This window comes from Physella acuta, unplaced genomic scaffold (genome assembly GCF_028476545.2).
Source record: "Physella acuta isolate Inbredline_101_S28 unplaced genomic scaffold, ASM2847654v3 ptg000015l, whole genome shotgun sequence".
Taxonomy (NCBI): Eukaryota; Metazoa; Mollusca; class Gastropoda; family Physidae; genus Physella; species Physella acuta.
Window position 1 is genome coordinate 117,119 of NW_026731535.1, and position 17,824 is coordinate 134,942.

Genomic DNA, 17,824 nt, shown 5'->3' on the forward strand with positions numbered 1-17,824 from the left:
CACATTTCTCTGATGTCCTTTTTTACCTGGCAAAATGTTGAAGTCTGTTAACTCCTTCAAATGCTCCTAATTAAGTTGATGTCTAGCACTTAGTGTCTGGGTCAAAAATATTTTTGGAACTGTGTGCTTTGGCATCAGTTTGAGATATTATTTTGAGATTCATAATATATAGATTTGTGGGTTTTTTTTGTTTCCTTTTTTTAAAAAATACTTAGTATACCATCTTCTTCCATTTTAGTTCTATGAAAGAAATGTAAACTAAGTTGAAGTCTTAATTTATCAAATATGAAATAATTGACTTGGTCTTAAGCTTAAATGTTTGAAAGTAACTGATTTTAAATCCTAATACTGACTGTATTGTTCACTTTCAACAATTCTTTAAGAAATAATACTACAAGATGGTCTCTGTGTGATTTCTTGCTTATGTGTGTATGGAAAGGTCTTTGTGTTTGTGGATATACCCCCTTCTCTTCTACATGTGTGTGCGTGTGAAGTTATACCTTTTCATATGCAAAACTTGTAAGCTCTTGTCACAGGGTGCCTTGTTACAGATGGAGATGATAAAGTAGGAAAATAGGTCAACACCTGCTTTTATTTTATTTTTGAAATGACATAATTTTTTTTTTTTTTTTTTTTTTTTTTTGTTGTTGTGTGTTTTGGGGATAGTATAATGTATTTTTGTAATGTTAACATGTCATTGTTGAGCTACTCACATTTAACTGGTTAATGTTGGGTTAGTATCATTTTACTGGTTTGTGTTGTGCAAGTTAGGTTTAACTGGTTTGTGTTGTGCTAGTCACATTTGACCTGTGTTGTGCTAGTCACATGTGACTATGTTGTGCTAGTCACATTTGACTATGTTGTGCTGGTCACATTTGACCTTGTGTAATGATAGTCACATTTAACCTCTTGGTACTTGTAAAATGGATAAATCATTATGCAAGGGTCTGTGCCAACTATGAGACACAGCCTTTGCAGCTGAAGCTAATTTTCTTCCTTATTTCTACTGACATAACTGTTACACTCATATCATTGTTAGCATACATGAGCACATAGCTAGTCGTTTTTCCCCATCTCGCTGATGAATTCTTGTTGTGTTGATTTCCACGTGTGTGTACATTTACACATAACGTATTGCTGTACCATTACCGTGTAAACTATACTTTTGGTCCACGTGTGCTCTGGCCAGTAACACGACCACACACCGTGCTATCCGTCGGTCTAGTGTGCTGGCTGTTTCTGGACGGTGAAAAAAGTAGACTACACATCTTCAGCCAGTCGCTGATCGATTACACGAATGTAAACAAACTCAGGGCACGCTGAACCATCTGTCATTGTTGACAATTATGTGTGCAAGATTTTTTTTTCTCCAACCACAAGACGGGGCTAACAAACATTAGGCCGTGGCTAATATTTATAGTTTGGATCTCTTTAACGGCGTCACGTGCTATCTCTTGTATCTGTGACCTTACTTTTTCTCCCCGGTACGGTCGTTTAAACCTCACCTTGCATGTTGTAGGTGAGCGAGGGTTAGTGGTGATGTTGAAAGATATCCTGGGTTTCAGCTGGGCCGAGACTAGTTGATGCCTTAACATTCAAGGATTAACCTAGGCAACAATAGTCCCGTGTGACTTAAACCTGCCAGTTGACAGTGTGTTGTTTTATGATGTAGACCTATACCCACCATTTATATCGGTTCTAGACATAAACTTTACCATTGATAGTTATTTCTTTCAGGCTTGTTATAACCTAACGTTAAGATAAACGTCGCCTTATTTAAAATGAGCGACTAGCATAACTACCTACACACATTTTACTGTGTTAAGGCGTATCCTGTATTTGTTCATGTGTGTATAGTAAAGCTTTCACAAATATAGTTGGTGGTCACGCATGAGTGGTTAATGGTTGTGCAATGATGGTTGTTTATTAGCACTACTCACATTGCGCAGTGGGTTTTAAAAAACATAAAATTTAGTCTTTGTATTGCGCTTACAAACGTAATGTCATTCTCCCCCCCCCCCCCCTAAAATAAAAAATTAAAATGGTGGCAACGATTTGTGGTGGTATCTAAAAATAACCCATTACTCAACACATGTTGACACATATAAATGACGCAATAACAGGCATACCGAGAGGGTGTCCCGGCATATTTATCTGGTTATTACACCATCAGGTACACGCCGCTGACGTTTATTGGGATGTTGAGGTGCGCACCAGACGCAATGTTGGCATTGAAGATGGGCAGACACGGACTTGTTGAACCGTGTCTCTATAACGCATTCTTGACACGTTCTTCATCCTCACATCGTATCGAACTCTTTTTTTTTCACCCATCTCCTTTTAGTTTTTTTTTTTAATTTAAAACAATTTCTCACACGAATATTTCTTTCAGCAGTCAGTCGTCACAAAAATAAACGTGTAGTTCGGTGTTCAAAATTCTAGGTAATCATGTGCTGGTGACTTGAGCAAGACGAATGATGAAGGTATTTAGAGACAAGACGTAGATCTATTATCTTCTATATGACTTGGTAGCCTTAGAGATAGACAAAAATAGTTTCGTCTCGAAGAGACAGATCTTAGTAAAATGAATCCACATTTGTTTGCCCGTGTCATGTTTGATGAACTTGTGTATTTTTAAATTCTCTTCCTACTTTTCTAAGATCTAAAAGAAAAAAAAAATCGCGTGCGAATCTAAAATAGATTATCGTGGTAGTGTATAGGAGCAACTGGAGAGCGCAGGTAAGGCACAGTTACGGCTTTGGTTTCAAATGTCAAGGTAAAAAAACTCTCGGGTTGTTGGCTGGGGTGATATTGTACTCGATAATTTCACTCACCTTCTGAGGGTCAGGGACTTCCCTAACCACAGTAACAACAACAACAACCAACGTATGCCATCTTCCCAGGTGTAGTCAGCAACCTTAAAAAAAAACATTCACATCCTACCGTTAGCTCTTTTTATAGCAAACCGTTAACTTTTCTCACACCCCCTCCCCCCATATGGCTGTTAGAATTCAATTAGAGTAGTGTAATGGTGAGTACACCTGCTTGAAGACATCATGTCTGTTTAGGTTCGGAAATTTGTTTATGTTCCCAAATTTCTCACGTTTATTTTTACCACTGTTGCTGTTTGTTCATGTCTCTCCAATTGAACTTTTTCATTCGTGATGTTTTCTCTCACCAGTTTAAGTTGTTCATGCCCAATGTTTGTCTCACCAGTATACCCCAATGTTTATCTCACCAGTATGCCCAATGTTTGTCTCACCAGTATGCCCAATGTTTCTCTCACCAGTATACCCCAATGTTTATCTCACCAGTATACCCCAATGTTTGTCTCACCAGTATGCCCAATGTTTCTCTCACCAGTATACCCCAATGTTTGTTTCACCAGTATACCCCAATGTTTGTCTTACCAGTATGCCCAATGTTTATCTCACCAGTATGTCCAATGTTTATCTCACCAGTATGCCCAATGTTTATCTCACCAGTATGCCCAATGTTCGTCTCACCAATATGCCCTGTTTGTCTAACCAGTATACCCCAATGTTTATCTCACCAGTATGCCCAATGTTTCTCTCACCAGTATGCCCAATGTTTGTCTCCTCATTATCCCTGTTTATCTCACCAGTATGCCCAATGTTTGTCTCACCAGTATGTCCAATGTTTGTCTCACCAGTATGCCCAATGTTTATCTCACCAGTATGTCCAATGTTTGTCTCACCAGTATGCCCAATGTTTATCTCACCAGTATGTCCAATGTTTATCTCACCAGTATGTCCAATGTTTATCTCACCAGTATGCCCTGTTTGTCTCACCAGTATGCCCAATGTTTGCCTCATCTCAGTCCTGCTTCAAATCACTTACCTGTTTCCTCAACTGAAAAAAATTACAACTGGAAGACAGAAATTGAAGTTTATTTTTAGCCACCGAGGCCACTTTTACCTAACATTGAATGAGTTGTATTCGGCTGGTTTTTTACTTGTGTTATCGCTGCTGTTAAGTACCCTCTCTGGTGATACGTTTTTGAAATATTGATATGTGATGCGTATCTGAGAGGTCACTTTATGATGATGGTCGTCGACATAAGTTCAAAGTGAGACCAGCTAGGTAGGATGCTCCACTGACCCGAGACCAGAACACAACTAGCCAAGCGTATCGACGTTTTAGTAACAGAAAGACTGGCGACTTTCTGTCGCAGCTATCACGTTTTTATATGAAGGGTTGAATGAATGGATACATTAGTCCATACACACTAAGGCGTGGTTTTATACTATTAGGGGATGGGTTTCCTTTAGTAGCTGACAAGGCATAAAAAGATTTTTACTTAAAGTTAAAGAAGTTAGGCCGTGTTTGGTCTTGTCTTATTTGATGTTGATACTCTGGTTTTCATATACCTTAATTTTTATGTTGATACTCCGGTTTTCATACATATTATTTGATGTTGATATTCTGTTACGCCTTATTTGATGTCGATACTCTGGTTTTCATATACCTTAATTTTTATGTTGATACTCCGGTTTTCATACATATTATTTGATGTTGATACTCTGGGTTTCATATTCCCGAATGTTAACAATTACCAACCAATGAGCCTACGCTGTTTCCCACACCGCCCCTAGCCTTCAAAATTGGTCTAGTGATGACGGTGGCCTTGTGTATATCTTATCCAGAGTTTATCTTCTCGTTAGATTGTATCTTTGATCTGTCGAGGGAAACTTCTCATCGCTTGTCAGGGTAGACTCTGATTGTATTATCCTTGTTTTGTTTTTTATACCTACCGCATGTACCTTACTTAATCGATCACTTGTATGAATAATTAATCGCAATTAGCATGCGTTAGATATAGATTTACATCTTAGCTTGTTAGCTAACCCTTTTTAAAATCTTAACTGTCTGCATCGTTTGTGTGTATTAGCTATTGTAAAGTACATGATATGCACTTTTGTGTTGACGTATGTTTTCTGTTATTAACTATTGTAATGTACAGAATATATACCTCTAGCCTCATGTGTTGATGTGTTTCTTGTCTTGTTGTAATGTACACAATATCCACGCGAATGTTTCCTGTTTCTTAAATATTGTAACGTACACGATATCCACCTTTAGAGAGTCTCGTGTATGACGTGTGTGTTCAGCTGGGTTGTAGAGTACTTAAAATCTGCAGTATTTAGTACTTACCAGCCCAGCCCGTCAGTAGTTAGATGAGTCAGTGTTTGTACACCTAGCACCGGAGCAGTTGGTAAACTAATCTGTCGGCTCAACGGCGACATGGAGCGGGTCGAAATTAGAGAGAAAAGTGGGGCTAGACCTGGTTTGTCCTGTTTCAAAACTTTTTACCAAAAGCAGGGTGAAATTTTCTAACTGTAAGGGTAACACTGTCGTAATAAAAGTGAGCTTATACTGATTATTAGTTCTATCGTAGATGAATGGTCATATTTGGTTTGTCTTATCGACATGAGTTGTCGTATACGCACCATGTTAAATATCTTATGCTTTACAGTATTTACACGGTTTTAAGAAACCTAATCAGGATTTTTTAAATAGCTTTTTGTTTTTCTCGACATTGATTTTTTAAATTATGTTCATTGTAAGATTTTAAAATAGACTGAGTTTTATCGATTATTATAGGCTTACTTTTAAAAAGTATTAATATAGCAGTGTCGTTTTCAAGTTGTAAGCTCGATGTTTGCGAATTCTGCAGACTGGATTGATTTCCTGTCTGAGAAGCACTTTATGGGGGAGCAGAAAGAAATATTCGACTCAGCACTTAGCGTTTTCATCATCTTTAATGAGGCCGGTATTTTTATCATGTTTTTACAGTTGTTGAATCCACGCCTCATTAGGGAAAATATTTCCGTTGTTTTTAAATCAGTACCTTTATTGGTTAGTTTTTCTTCGGTGTACCTGTGCAAAAATCTAGGGAACTCCAGTGCATGTACTTGATGGTTGTAGAGTTAATGCTTGCAGATTGACTTGATGTGTACACGAGGAGTATCCGATACCAGTTAGATGTGCTGGATTTAGTTTCTTATTGCACTTGCTAGAGGCGAGGTAAATGCTACATGTGTACACCTATGCTAGTCAGGGAAATGACTAGCCCCGTTTACTAGCGAATAGCCTGAACATGTAAACTCTTTATGTACCGTAAACACGGGGTACTAAAAGGGATGAAGACGCGTCACTTCAGAGAGTCGTGAAGAAAAGGAAACCATTTTTACGAGCACGTCTACCCTTCAGTGAATTTTTTTTAACACTTTTTCCCCGGAAACATTTTTTTATACTAATACTTTAGTGTTAGCATAGCTATTATTGCTGTCAGCATAGGTTTTTTTTTTTTCACTTTTTTGATTTATTTTTTTAAACAATTACTTGTCATCTGTTCTCATCAATTATTCGCTGTCGTAAATACCTTTTTGATCTATTTTCATATTTGATTCTTGTTGGATTAATTTCTTGATTCCAGTTAGATATCGGCAAATAAATACTTTGAAGTCTAAGGATACATGCTAAAAAATAAAACCTTTCTCTTCAAGCAAAGTATTATTTTTTTGTTCGGAATAAACAAAAATATATCTGTCTCCGCCTTTATTCCTCCATACCTTCCCGCCATTTCAAATCAGACACTTTTCATGCGGGCTTTAGCAAAGATCCATTGATGCCTTCTGAAGTGATGACTAAAATAATATACAGTAATCTCGATCATACAAACATGGCTGGCAAGCATTGTGATGAACCCGACCTAGATGGTTGTCGCATTCTACACACTCAACCTACCATTGAAACAGCTGTCACACAACCTACCATTGAAACGACTGTCACTCAACCTACCATTGAAACAGCTGTCACACAACCTACCATTGAAACGACTGTCACTCAACCTACCATTGAAACAGCTGTCACACAACCTACCATTGAAACGACTGTCACACAACCTACCACTGAAACGACTGTCACTCAACCTACCATTGAAACAGTTGTCACACAACCTACCATTGAAACAGCTGTCACTCAACCTACCATTGAAACAGCTGTCACTCAACCTACCATTGAAACAACTGTCACACAACCTACCACTGAAACGACTGTCACTCAACCTACCATTGAAACGACTGTCACACAACCTACCACTGAAACGACTGTCACACAACCTACCACTGAAACGACTGTCACTAAACCTACCACTGAAACGACTGTCACTCAACCTACCATTGAAACGACTGTCACTCAACCTACCATTGAAACGACTGTCACACAACCTACCATTGAAACAACTGTCAAACAACGTACCATTAAACGTGTATTACCTCAGTGTGTTTATTTACCTCAGCTGTCGTACAATGTAGTGCCCCAATCGATTATGTTTAATGAATTAGCTCCTGGTAAGTCAAGGTCAAGTTTAGTGTACCCGAGGTTGGTGAGTGACGACGTCAAAAAGTATTCTCCTCTTTCTGCCCATGGTCAAAGTAGGACATCAATATCACTAAGATGGTGATTAGATCTGTTTTCAGGTCTAGATGATAGGGCTGACTCTAACGTAACGTAACTTAGTAAATGGGCTTTGGTTTTTTACGTTTGTCAGCTGTGTGATTGATGGTTTACGTTTGCTTGTATAAATTACGCCAAGACAAATTGCATTATGGGGATTTAATGGCGTTACGTCTTAAAAGTGTGGTCATGTTTTTTAAAATATATGTTAGGGCGGGGGTTGGGGTGGTGACGGTGTTGAGTTTTCTTTACCTTGTAAATTTTTTTATAACAAACCTTTAGATTTTTAAAATTAAAGACGTTAAATTCGATATTATGATAATTTGTAACTATAGAACGCCGGTGTATCGTATTTGATTTGATGAGGAAAGTTTTATTTGTCGTTTAAAGAAAACTAACGTATTAGTTTTTTATTTATTTCATAATACACATGTTGTTTAGTGATTTAACGAACACTCCCGTATCGTGTTACATTAGCCACTGGATGGGTGTGTAGGTGTTGCCACTATTGATCTACACACACATTGACGTACAAGCCAGTCTTATTCCCATCATTCTTTACCTGTGGTCTAATTGACTACATTATTCATATCAATGTATGTACACTCGTCACATTTGAAGCCGAGTTGTCTCACTCTCTCATTATCTCCCTTGAAATTTACCATTTGTTGGCATCAATGTTATAAAACAGGTACACTCGTCACATTTGAAACCGAGTGGTCTCACTCTCTCATTATCTCCCTTGAAATTTACCATTTGTTGGCATCAATGTTATAAAACAGCACATGTGTGTGTGCGTGTAATTATCACAGCGTGTGTGACACACACTTAGTTGAACTGATCCAACAATAGTATCACATTGTGTTTGTAATCCTCGCAGTATGTGTAACCCACACACATAGTTGAACTAATTCAACAATTGTATCAGTTGTGTTTGTAATCATTACATCATGTGTAACACACACACAGTTGAACTGATCCAACAATTGTATCACATGTGTGGTCGCATCTTGTTACAAATGACCTCAATTGAGTAAATATTGGGGCAGACAATATAATAATTGATATACAGTGTAATCCTGCTCACCGATACATCGTGGGTGTATATATTGGATATTCTGTCTATGCCTATAATGGATGGTTAATTACTGACGTCTTATTTTATAACGGGCTATATTTTTCTCTTCTCCTCTCCCTCCACGCTAACATAATTCATTATTGCTCCTGCGTATTCTGTGATGAAACATTCATTTAATTTGGCCACACTCGACACGAGGCACCTTATTCTACCTAACACAACGATCTTTTAATTAATTACTTAATAGAGCGCTAATGAAACCCAGCAGGCTCATGTAATAAACCCCGGATTAGGGAATAACTTTACAATTTGGCCGGTGTTTAAAACAAGGAGCATCTGCACTGCCTGCCTGTGAACACATGGGGAGAGAGAAATATATCTGAAGATTTGTTTCAGAATGTGGATGGGATGTTTTAAAAACATTTCGTCTCCTATAGACCACCATGTGCGAGTATCATTGCTCTTTACGTGAGAAACTTTGGTGAATCCACATGCTTTTTATATAAGCCAGATAATTTACTTACTCGAGTCGTCTTAAATAGCCGCAATGTTTTGGGGTCATACAGACTTTTTTCTTAATGCCGCAATATTTTTTGGTCATACAGTCTTCCTATATATAAAAGTGATACAGACCGCTTTTGTAAACAAGATATTTTGGCTATATCCTAGCCTTAAATCTGTCATCTATTTTGTTAGTGACATAACGAAGTGAAGCAACATCACGTGAACAGTGTGGAAGTACGCGTAACGTCATTTAACAAGAGAACTGGTTATCAAACTCCGAGCCTGTGTTTGGTGCAGTCAAATTCACTGCGTGGGAGGGGTACGTGTATGTCTTACTATACATACTGCCAAGATATGGGCTCTGAAACCTTTTTATTTGTCCTACATGTTTGGTTAGCGATCGTCTTCACTGAGTGAAAGATAAGTGATCGACGAGACATTGAGAGGATTAGTGATCGTCTGCACATCGAGTGGATTAGTGATCGCCTGCACATAGAGGGGATTAGTGATCGTCTGCACATCGAGGGGATTAGTGATTGACAAGTGTGACCGATCACGTCCCGTGTTATGAATGGATTGGTTCTAGTGGGGGTGGAATACTAACGGCGATTATTGATCTCTGTGAATGGAGCCACGCGACCATTCATGCGAAACCGTAACATACCCGTTACAAAGTTACAATACCAGGGGGGTGTCTGAGACTTGTAAAGCAATTATTCCGTTATTTTATGCTATAATTTTGCCGCGGACCTTCAAATAAAAAGTGGTAATAAAGAATTGACGTTTTATGCACAGTTGAAGCTAAATACCGTGAGACGAATGAAAGAAATGAAAATGTCGGAGCCAACTCCCACTGCGCCATAAACACAGTGTAGCCAAAAGCGACATTGTACTGTGTATTCTACCCTGGGGGGTGGGAGAAAGTGGCCAAATTCTGGTGCATCTGCAATCTTTACCACCCATGGAGTTAGATATCTATAAGACAGAGACCCTTGGAATTTTTGTGATATACAGTTGTTTCTTGTTTCGTCACAAACTTTGGTTGTATTATACCTTCCTCTATATATAATATAATATAAAGATATAACACCAGGGCTAATTGAATGAGTTGTATGACTAGAATATCTAAAGAGCTTTAGATTCTAACATCACACACACTAGTCACTTAGATATGGAATACAAATTATGTAGGGGGAAAAAACTGTTGACAATAAAAAAGTAAAACGTGTTTAAAGCAATACCCGTACAAGTCTGAGATGGAGTCGACAGCACGGCGACTCAGTACCCGTAACACTGCCAGAACCATGAGACTCACTGCAGTCACGTGAGGAACGAAATGTCAGAAGTTGTCAAACTTGCGGCTCACGTATAACTTAAGCACCTGAAGGTCGAGCTAAGAGGTCAAGGTCTGGGCATGCTGGGGGGTATTTGAGGGCTGCGTTTCTCATCTCACCCCTTATCTCCGCTACCTTTAGTGTCTTGTGTTTGATAGGGTCCGTATCTTTATGTAGTCTCTTCATGTACTCCCATATAACAGCTTTAAAATAAATGGGTTCACCTATCCCAGTATAGGGGGGGGGGCTCTCCGTTGTTGGTTCTCTCCATAACCCAGGTAAAATATGCTTTTATTATTCCCATCCTGATTAACATTGTCTGTAGATAAAAGTATTTAAAAAAGCTCGCATGGGAGGTATGATTGTTTGAAGGGATAAAAATCTTGACAGAGTTGTAATTGATGAAATATGTAATCAATAGCCAGCAGGTTGTGCGGTAACTACCATTGTGATATGTGTAGGGAAGGATGACAATGGTAGTAATCCACGAGTACATGTAGCCGTCAGACATGTCGACTGGGCGATTTTCCGATTAAATGTTAACTTGGTCAATCAATAATTGTGTCTTTTGTAGCACTGAGTTCACCCACTATGTCCGACCTTTTTCAGCAAATTCTGATTTTTTTTTTTAAATTCACAATCCCCCACCCCACTTTCAACAGGGAAAGAAAATGTGTATTTATAGACCAACGCTTTTACAATTGTCCTCTGTTAAAGAAAACGTATGCTTTTTTAAAAAATTGTAGATACGTTTCACTTGTTTTGGTTTTCAAACAAAAATAATTATTAAGCTCTTCATTTTTTAAATCGTGCATGTGTTATACAGATATTTTACTTTTTTTTTTGGCCCTAGGCATCTTTGGGGAAAAAAATTTACCTTTTGTTTACAGTAATATTTCACAGAAAAGCATAATTTCCACCTTTGATAACACGACTCAGCGTCTTTTATTTACCCCTTTTACTAATGATCAGTTACATCTCATGTTATTAGTATAATTTCGTGATTTAATGTATTAGTATTGTTTCACAACTTACTTTGGACATAGCCCTCCGACTGTTTAAACATGAAGTGCCCAAAGTTTTTGTCATCCGTATTTTCAAACCAGCCTATCGAAAACATGTATTTTCTAATGTTTGCACGGAAACAATGCAACAAGCTGTTTACACAATGGGTCGGGCGAGGCTGTAATTATTACAAGACGTTATTCATAAGCTATCGGTGTGTTATTGTTTGTTTTTTACCTATTGAATAAGTAAAAATATCTTTATGTGAGGAAAAGTACACTGAAATATGCTAAATTTAAAGAAAAATATAAGTAGAATATATACATCTGATCAGTCGTGTTATTAATTATCTAGTTGACCCAATGGAGGACGAGAAATTCCAAATGCATTAGAAAATATAAACCTTAAACTTGTTTAGGTGAAGAAAGAAGACTTGAAAATATGATAAATTAGACTTAATTATGAAGTAGAAATACCGAATTACTTAAATACATTTGTACCAGTTGCTTGTGTTGGCTGTTTTCTGGATGTTTTGTTTGTGAGATGTGAGTCTGTCCAGATCTGTGATGAAATGGATAGGATTTGTTTAAATTATTATGTAAATAGCCATGTCCTCGTATTGAAAAACACTCCCCCCCCCCCCCACAAAGACCGTGTCATCTCCATACATTTTGTTGAGTGGGGTCGTGTTTGACTACTGGTATGTGATATCTAGATCTATAGTACAAATAATACGATGTTTGATTAGGTTCACTTAAAAGGATTAGGGGTAAAGTAAATTTCTTCATGTGTGCGTTTAATGTTAACTACGATTTACAGAGGAGAATTATTGTACTAGGTTTGTTTTGGAGTTACATGGTTGTGTATATGGAAAACGTAAGTTCTGAAGTTATTAAATTAACAGGAAGAACTGCCGTCAACAGCTTTGAAACGCAAACAAACGACAGAAATATAATGTTAATAGTTTGGCTGTGTTGACTAGATTTAATAAATTATGGCCTCCATGTCGGTCTTTTTAATGAGGGTTTGTTTTTAGTTATTTTTAGACCGCTTAACTTTCTTCCTTATACTTTTCCATGTCTTTTAATTGGAAGCTTTCTTTTGGGTTTTCCCCAAACTTTCCGAAAGTTGCTGGATTTGTAAATGTGTTGTCTCTTTGTTGTAGACCTGTAAAGACGGGGTTAAGTTTAGCACCTGGGACTGCAGCGCTAACATGTAGGTCAAGTGCATAGACGTGATTCTTGACATGCCGGGTACAATGGGATGTGCGTCATGGTGCTTTATGTGCACTGCAAGCGGCGTCGTAATAATGTCAGACGTACTTCCAGTCAGCTGTGGGGATAGCTTAGACAACAAGATGAAGGCAGTTATGTGTAGAGTGCTGCAATCACTTCAGTTATGTTGTTGATGTGAGCAGTTCCATGGCGGTGATGTTATCAGTTATGTTGCTGTTCTATGTCGCTGTTTTAATTAGGTTTGTGTAGGGGATGTAATTTTTTTGTATGATGGTGTAGCAATCAGTTGTATGCTGGTATTAGGTATATTGTTAGACATATAACTATACTACAGTTAGAATTGTACTCATAATATTCGCTAATGCGGTATGCCTTAATAGTTGACCTGTTTTGTTAGTAATTGGTAAACCTTTCTCTAACCTATTACCTTTTCCCCCTCTCCCCATCCCTCCCCTGCTCTACAAATAGAACTCACCTTTCCATAAGCGTGAGGGTGAGCTAACAATAAAAACTCCAGCATGCCGGGTAAAGTCAAACCAAATGTTACCGATGAGGAGATGACGTGAAGATATCAACATAAACAATCTCTGGAGGTGCGCGGCCTGGTCACGTGACCGTGCACGTGCTACAGGGACACGTTTTGTTGGTGCAACTTTTTTTTTCTTTCAGCCAACAAAACATTGTTGTACCACACGTATTGTTTGTTTGGTGTTTGTTGGTATGGTGAAATAATTCTGTCTGAAAAGTGATGGACGCAGTTTTAAGCAACACGTTAAAGATGTCAGTCGGAATGAGATAGGTCTACAACATTTTAGGCTGCATGCCAATTATAAATCTCCATAAATTGATCAGGAAAACAAACCCCCAGCACCTTTTTGTATTTTAACTCAGTTCTGTGGGTTCACTGACATCAAATAGGCCGCATTTTAGTAAACCGGAAGTGGGAGACGCCATGTTTTTGTTTTATCCTGCATCAATCCGGATATTTCTTGTGATTTCGGTCAAAAGGCACTGGCTATGTTTGCGTCACAACGTAATTTAAAACATATGCTCGGAATTTCAACACATGTCGGATTTAGAGCCGCAACTGTTTTTTATTCAAATAAAATAAAATATCTTGTCTTTCCTCTCCCACCCCCCTCGCCTAAAACTCTTTAACTAAACCATAGGATGTGCACAGTTTTTTTTTTAAACTTGGAGCACTTGGGTTCAAACATCAACCGCTGGGGTGACATTTTTAAAAGTCAAGGAGTTGTTTTTTTTTTTTGACAGGCCATGTACCAGCTCTCTCGATTCATTCTTTCGTTAATTGTTTCAAGAAAAAAAACTCAACAAAAATTTGCGGTTTTTAAGTTTTCTCTAATTTTGTAAAGACACAAAAATAAAATAAAAAATAGGCTACCTAGGTTGGCGGTTTAAAAAACCGGAATCTTTTAACACCTGGATGAGAAGATATTTAAGTAGTTAGCAAATAACGATCTTGAGGTTAAAGGTAAAATCCAAAGTTAAGAACTATGTCAGGGGCAGACTTAGAGTTGCAGTACGGGTGATGGGGTGGGTAATTACAGTAAGGGTTGGGGGGGAGCTTCAGTAAGGGTTTGGGGATGGGGGAGCTACAGTAAGGGTTGGGGGGGGAGGTGGGGAGCTACAGTAAGGGTTTGGGGGTGGGGAGCTACTGTAAGGGTTTGGGGGGTGGGGGGAGCAACAGTTATGGTTTGGGGGTGGGGAGCAACAGTTATGGATGGACGTGAGCTGTTGAGCTCCTCTGTTAGTGCGTGTCGGGTCTGACAATTGGTGCACACAAAAAAACTCAGCTTCCTCTCGTGGGAACTATCAGTCTCCAGGTGTACCCGTGCAGCGTTCTACCCCCGGGTTTGTTAAGTCTTACCTTCAACTGTTTGCTCCAGTTTTTGTCTAGTGTTCCCTTGAAATTCCTCGAGTTTCTTGCTGACAGGGGCGTACAACTCAGCCTTACCGTTTTGACAGTCTGTTATTCCTACTTATATTTCCGTCTTAATTGTACTGTGTTTTTCCCCTTGGTGTTATGAGGTCGTCTTTTCCAGTAGCCAATTACCATTGTACCACAGAGGCTGTGAGTCTCGAACAGCTGTCTGTATCATGTTGTAGAGAACTGACAGGTACCTTCGTTGTAAGGTCTTTATTTTATTACTTACCCGAGCATTGGCTGCAGTAGCGTAGCGAGGGGGGGGGGGGCATACGTCCCCGGGCGCCGACCTTATGGGGCGCCAAAATGGGTTGGAAAAATAAATTGAAAGGTTGAGGGGGTGCAAATCGAAAGTTTGAGGGGGGGGGGGGTGCAAATGGAAATCTCGAGGGGGGGGGGTGCAAATCGAAAAGTTTGTCCCCGAGCGCCGGGAAGGGTCGCTACGCCTCTGATTGGCTGTGTCTTCTGTGTACAAAAAACTGAAGAATTCTTTGGGTTCTGGAAAATCTTGCGTGGTCACATCTGTTGTTGGTGGGGTGCAACCGGTGCTGGATTGATCCGCTTGGTTAATCACAGGGATATATTTATGCAAGCCGTTTGTAACAATTACTGCATGTGACCAACCACTGTAAAGATGCCGGTACATGTTCTGTCAGTCGGTACCCAATAGTCCCGAGCGTCAGCACACACTCGGGTTGTTGATGTTTTATGTCGCGATCATTTCAGTTCAATCAGTGTTGGAAGTAACCACGTCACCTCTCCGCCAATCTTCCATTTTTATCTGGTTTTGAAATGATTGAACCAAAGTATTATTTTTATATTTTTAACTAACATTCTACTAGATGTACAGGATTGTGTTTAGTGTAACATGGGGTGGTGGGATGAATATTGGTACACCAATAACGTGTGGTTAACCACTAAATAGCCTATGCAGGATTGTGTTAAGGGGGGGGGGGGTGAATGTAGGTGCAGCAATACGCGTGGGTAACCACTAGATATACCGGACTGTGTTTAGTGGCGGGGGGGGGGGGGGGGGGAAATATAGGTGCACCAATAACGTGTGGGTAACCACTAGATATATGGGACTATTTGGTGTAACATTTTGGGGGGGGGGGGGGGGGGGTGAATATAGGTGCACCAATAACGCGTGGGTAACCACTAGATGTACGGGGTTGTGTTTAGTGTAACAGTTGTGTGGGGGTAAAAATAGGTGCACCAATAACTTGTGGTTAACCACTAGATATACGGGATTGTGTTTAAAAGGTGAGCGCTGTTTTTTAAATCAGTATTCTCTTGAGGAGGTGATGTGTGCCGTTACGTCACAGCTCCAGTGTACCGCATCACTAGGTGAGAGAGATTCAGGTGAGAGAGATTCAGGTGGAGAGAAACCTGTCTGCGTCAATGGTTGGGTTGATTAATCATGATTAATCATGCAGTCTTCTGGGTTTTGTTTGAAATTAACACTGCGTCGTAAACGCTTATACTGTTGATGTGTGTGCGGAGGGTAACTGTTTCTTACATAATAACTAACGAAATAATGTTCAATAGCCGAGCAACTAAATCGGTAAACGACGTTTCCACCTTAGGTTATCAACAGAGGGAACTATTAACTTACATTTTGGTAATTTGAAGATAGGATTAGAACTGTATTTGTTTGACCCTTGTTCTGTGTGTTGTAATACAGATGTAGCATGGATTGGTCTGTTGTTGACAGAAACAATGTAACGCTAGGGCGGATTGATACATTTTCAGACTATAATAGATCATATTCATTACATTTTAAATCTGCTCTCCCCGACCCCTCCACTTCCTGATAACTAAAGTTTAAAATCTCTCTCTCTCTCTCTCTCTCTACAGCTGTGTTGTGGTGCTGTCTTAACCCCCCCCCCCCCCACCCATAACTTGATGACCAAAGTTTTACCATCTCTCTCTCTCTCTACAGCTGTGTTGTGGTGCTGTTCAACCCCAGAAGAAACAAACAGTCTCACATCTTCAACACCACCAAGAAAACAATCACAGCTCTTGCGTTTTCGCGTGATGGCAAGCATCTCATTACAGGCGAGGTATGTCCACCTGTCCTCACCCTCCACCCCATGTTGTGTGTATGTATGTATGTATGTATGTACAAGCTGTTTGTTTCCGTGTCTGATTTCTGAATCTTGTACGTGAAACTGTGTTTATACTGTCATGTTTACACTAGGAATCATCTATCAGTTTTATCGCTCATGTTGTGGGCCTAAGTACACACGGCAGACTGGGACTAATGTCATCGACACTACTGGGTGAAGGAGGGTGGGTGGAATAACAGAAGAAAGTTATCTATTTAAACACCGGGGATTTGTTCACTGACGTTGTCAGGATTACACCAGTAACACTTGAATACCTTCTGAGACTTAAGTACTGCCTGGCGAGATAAACCAGTCAATTCTTAGGGGCATAGAAGTGAGACTCAAGTATTTCCTGACAATTTTTGCCCCGCACTATTGTCAGCATTGCATGATATTTGAGTGACTACTTTACTGTTGTGATACGGTTAAGCCTGACAATAGTCAGTATTACCTGACCCTGGTATTATCAGCAATTTCCTTTTAGTTTTAAACTGACACAACTCTTGAGTTCACGCGATGTTTTTTTTATCATGAAAAGCTACCTGAGAGGTGATCTCAGATTTATGGCCCGCTTATCGTCTAAGTCACCTGTAGGGGATGCTAGTGCGTGCAGTCCAACATGCACTTTATGGCGTTTTCTGCTGATTGATTTAACTGCTCGTAGGTTTTAACGTATGTAGCACCTTCACAGTGTTAGCTGTCAGTAGGTCGTGTCAGTGTTAGTTACTACCTGGTGTCAAAAGCTGCTACTGATGCTGTATGTGGTTGTGGTAGTTACCGCTACTGATACTGTATGTGGTTGTGGTATAACGAGGTCGTGTCAGTGTTAGTTACTACCTTGTCTCAAAGCTGCTACTGATGCTGTCTGTGGTTGTGGTAGTTACCGCTACTAATGCTGTATGTGGTTGTGGTAGTTACCGCTACTGATGCTGTATGTGGTTGTGGTAGTTACCGCTACTGATGCTGTATGTGGTTGTGGTAGTTACCGCTACTGATGCTGTATGTGGTTGTGGTAGTTACCGCTACTGATGCTGTATGTGGTTGTGGTAGTTACCACTACTGATGCTGTATGTGGTTGTGGTAGTTACCGCTACTGATGCTGTATGTGGTTGTGGTAGTTACCGCTACTAATG

General features: G+C 39.5%; 1 protein-coding gene across 1 annotated transcript in view; it reads left to right on the top strand.

The window, feature by feature from the left end:
- Positions 1–17,824, top strand: part of LOC131936437 (WD repeat-containing protein 62) — a 54,033-nt gene that overhangs the window by 3,151 nt on the left and 33,058 nt on the right. The window contains exon 3 of the mRNA XM_059293416.1: positions 16,526–16,646. Within this exon, the coding sequence (XP_059149399.1) occupies positions 16,526–16,646 (121 nt within the window). The remainder of the gene's footprint in view (positions 1–16,525; positions 16,647–17,824) is intronic.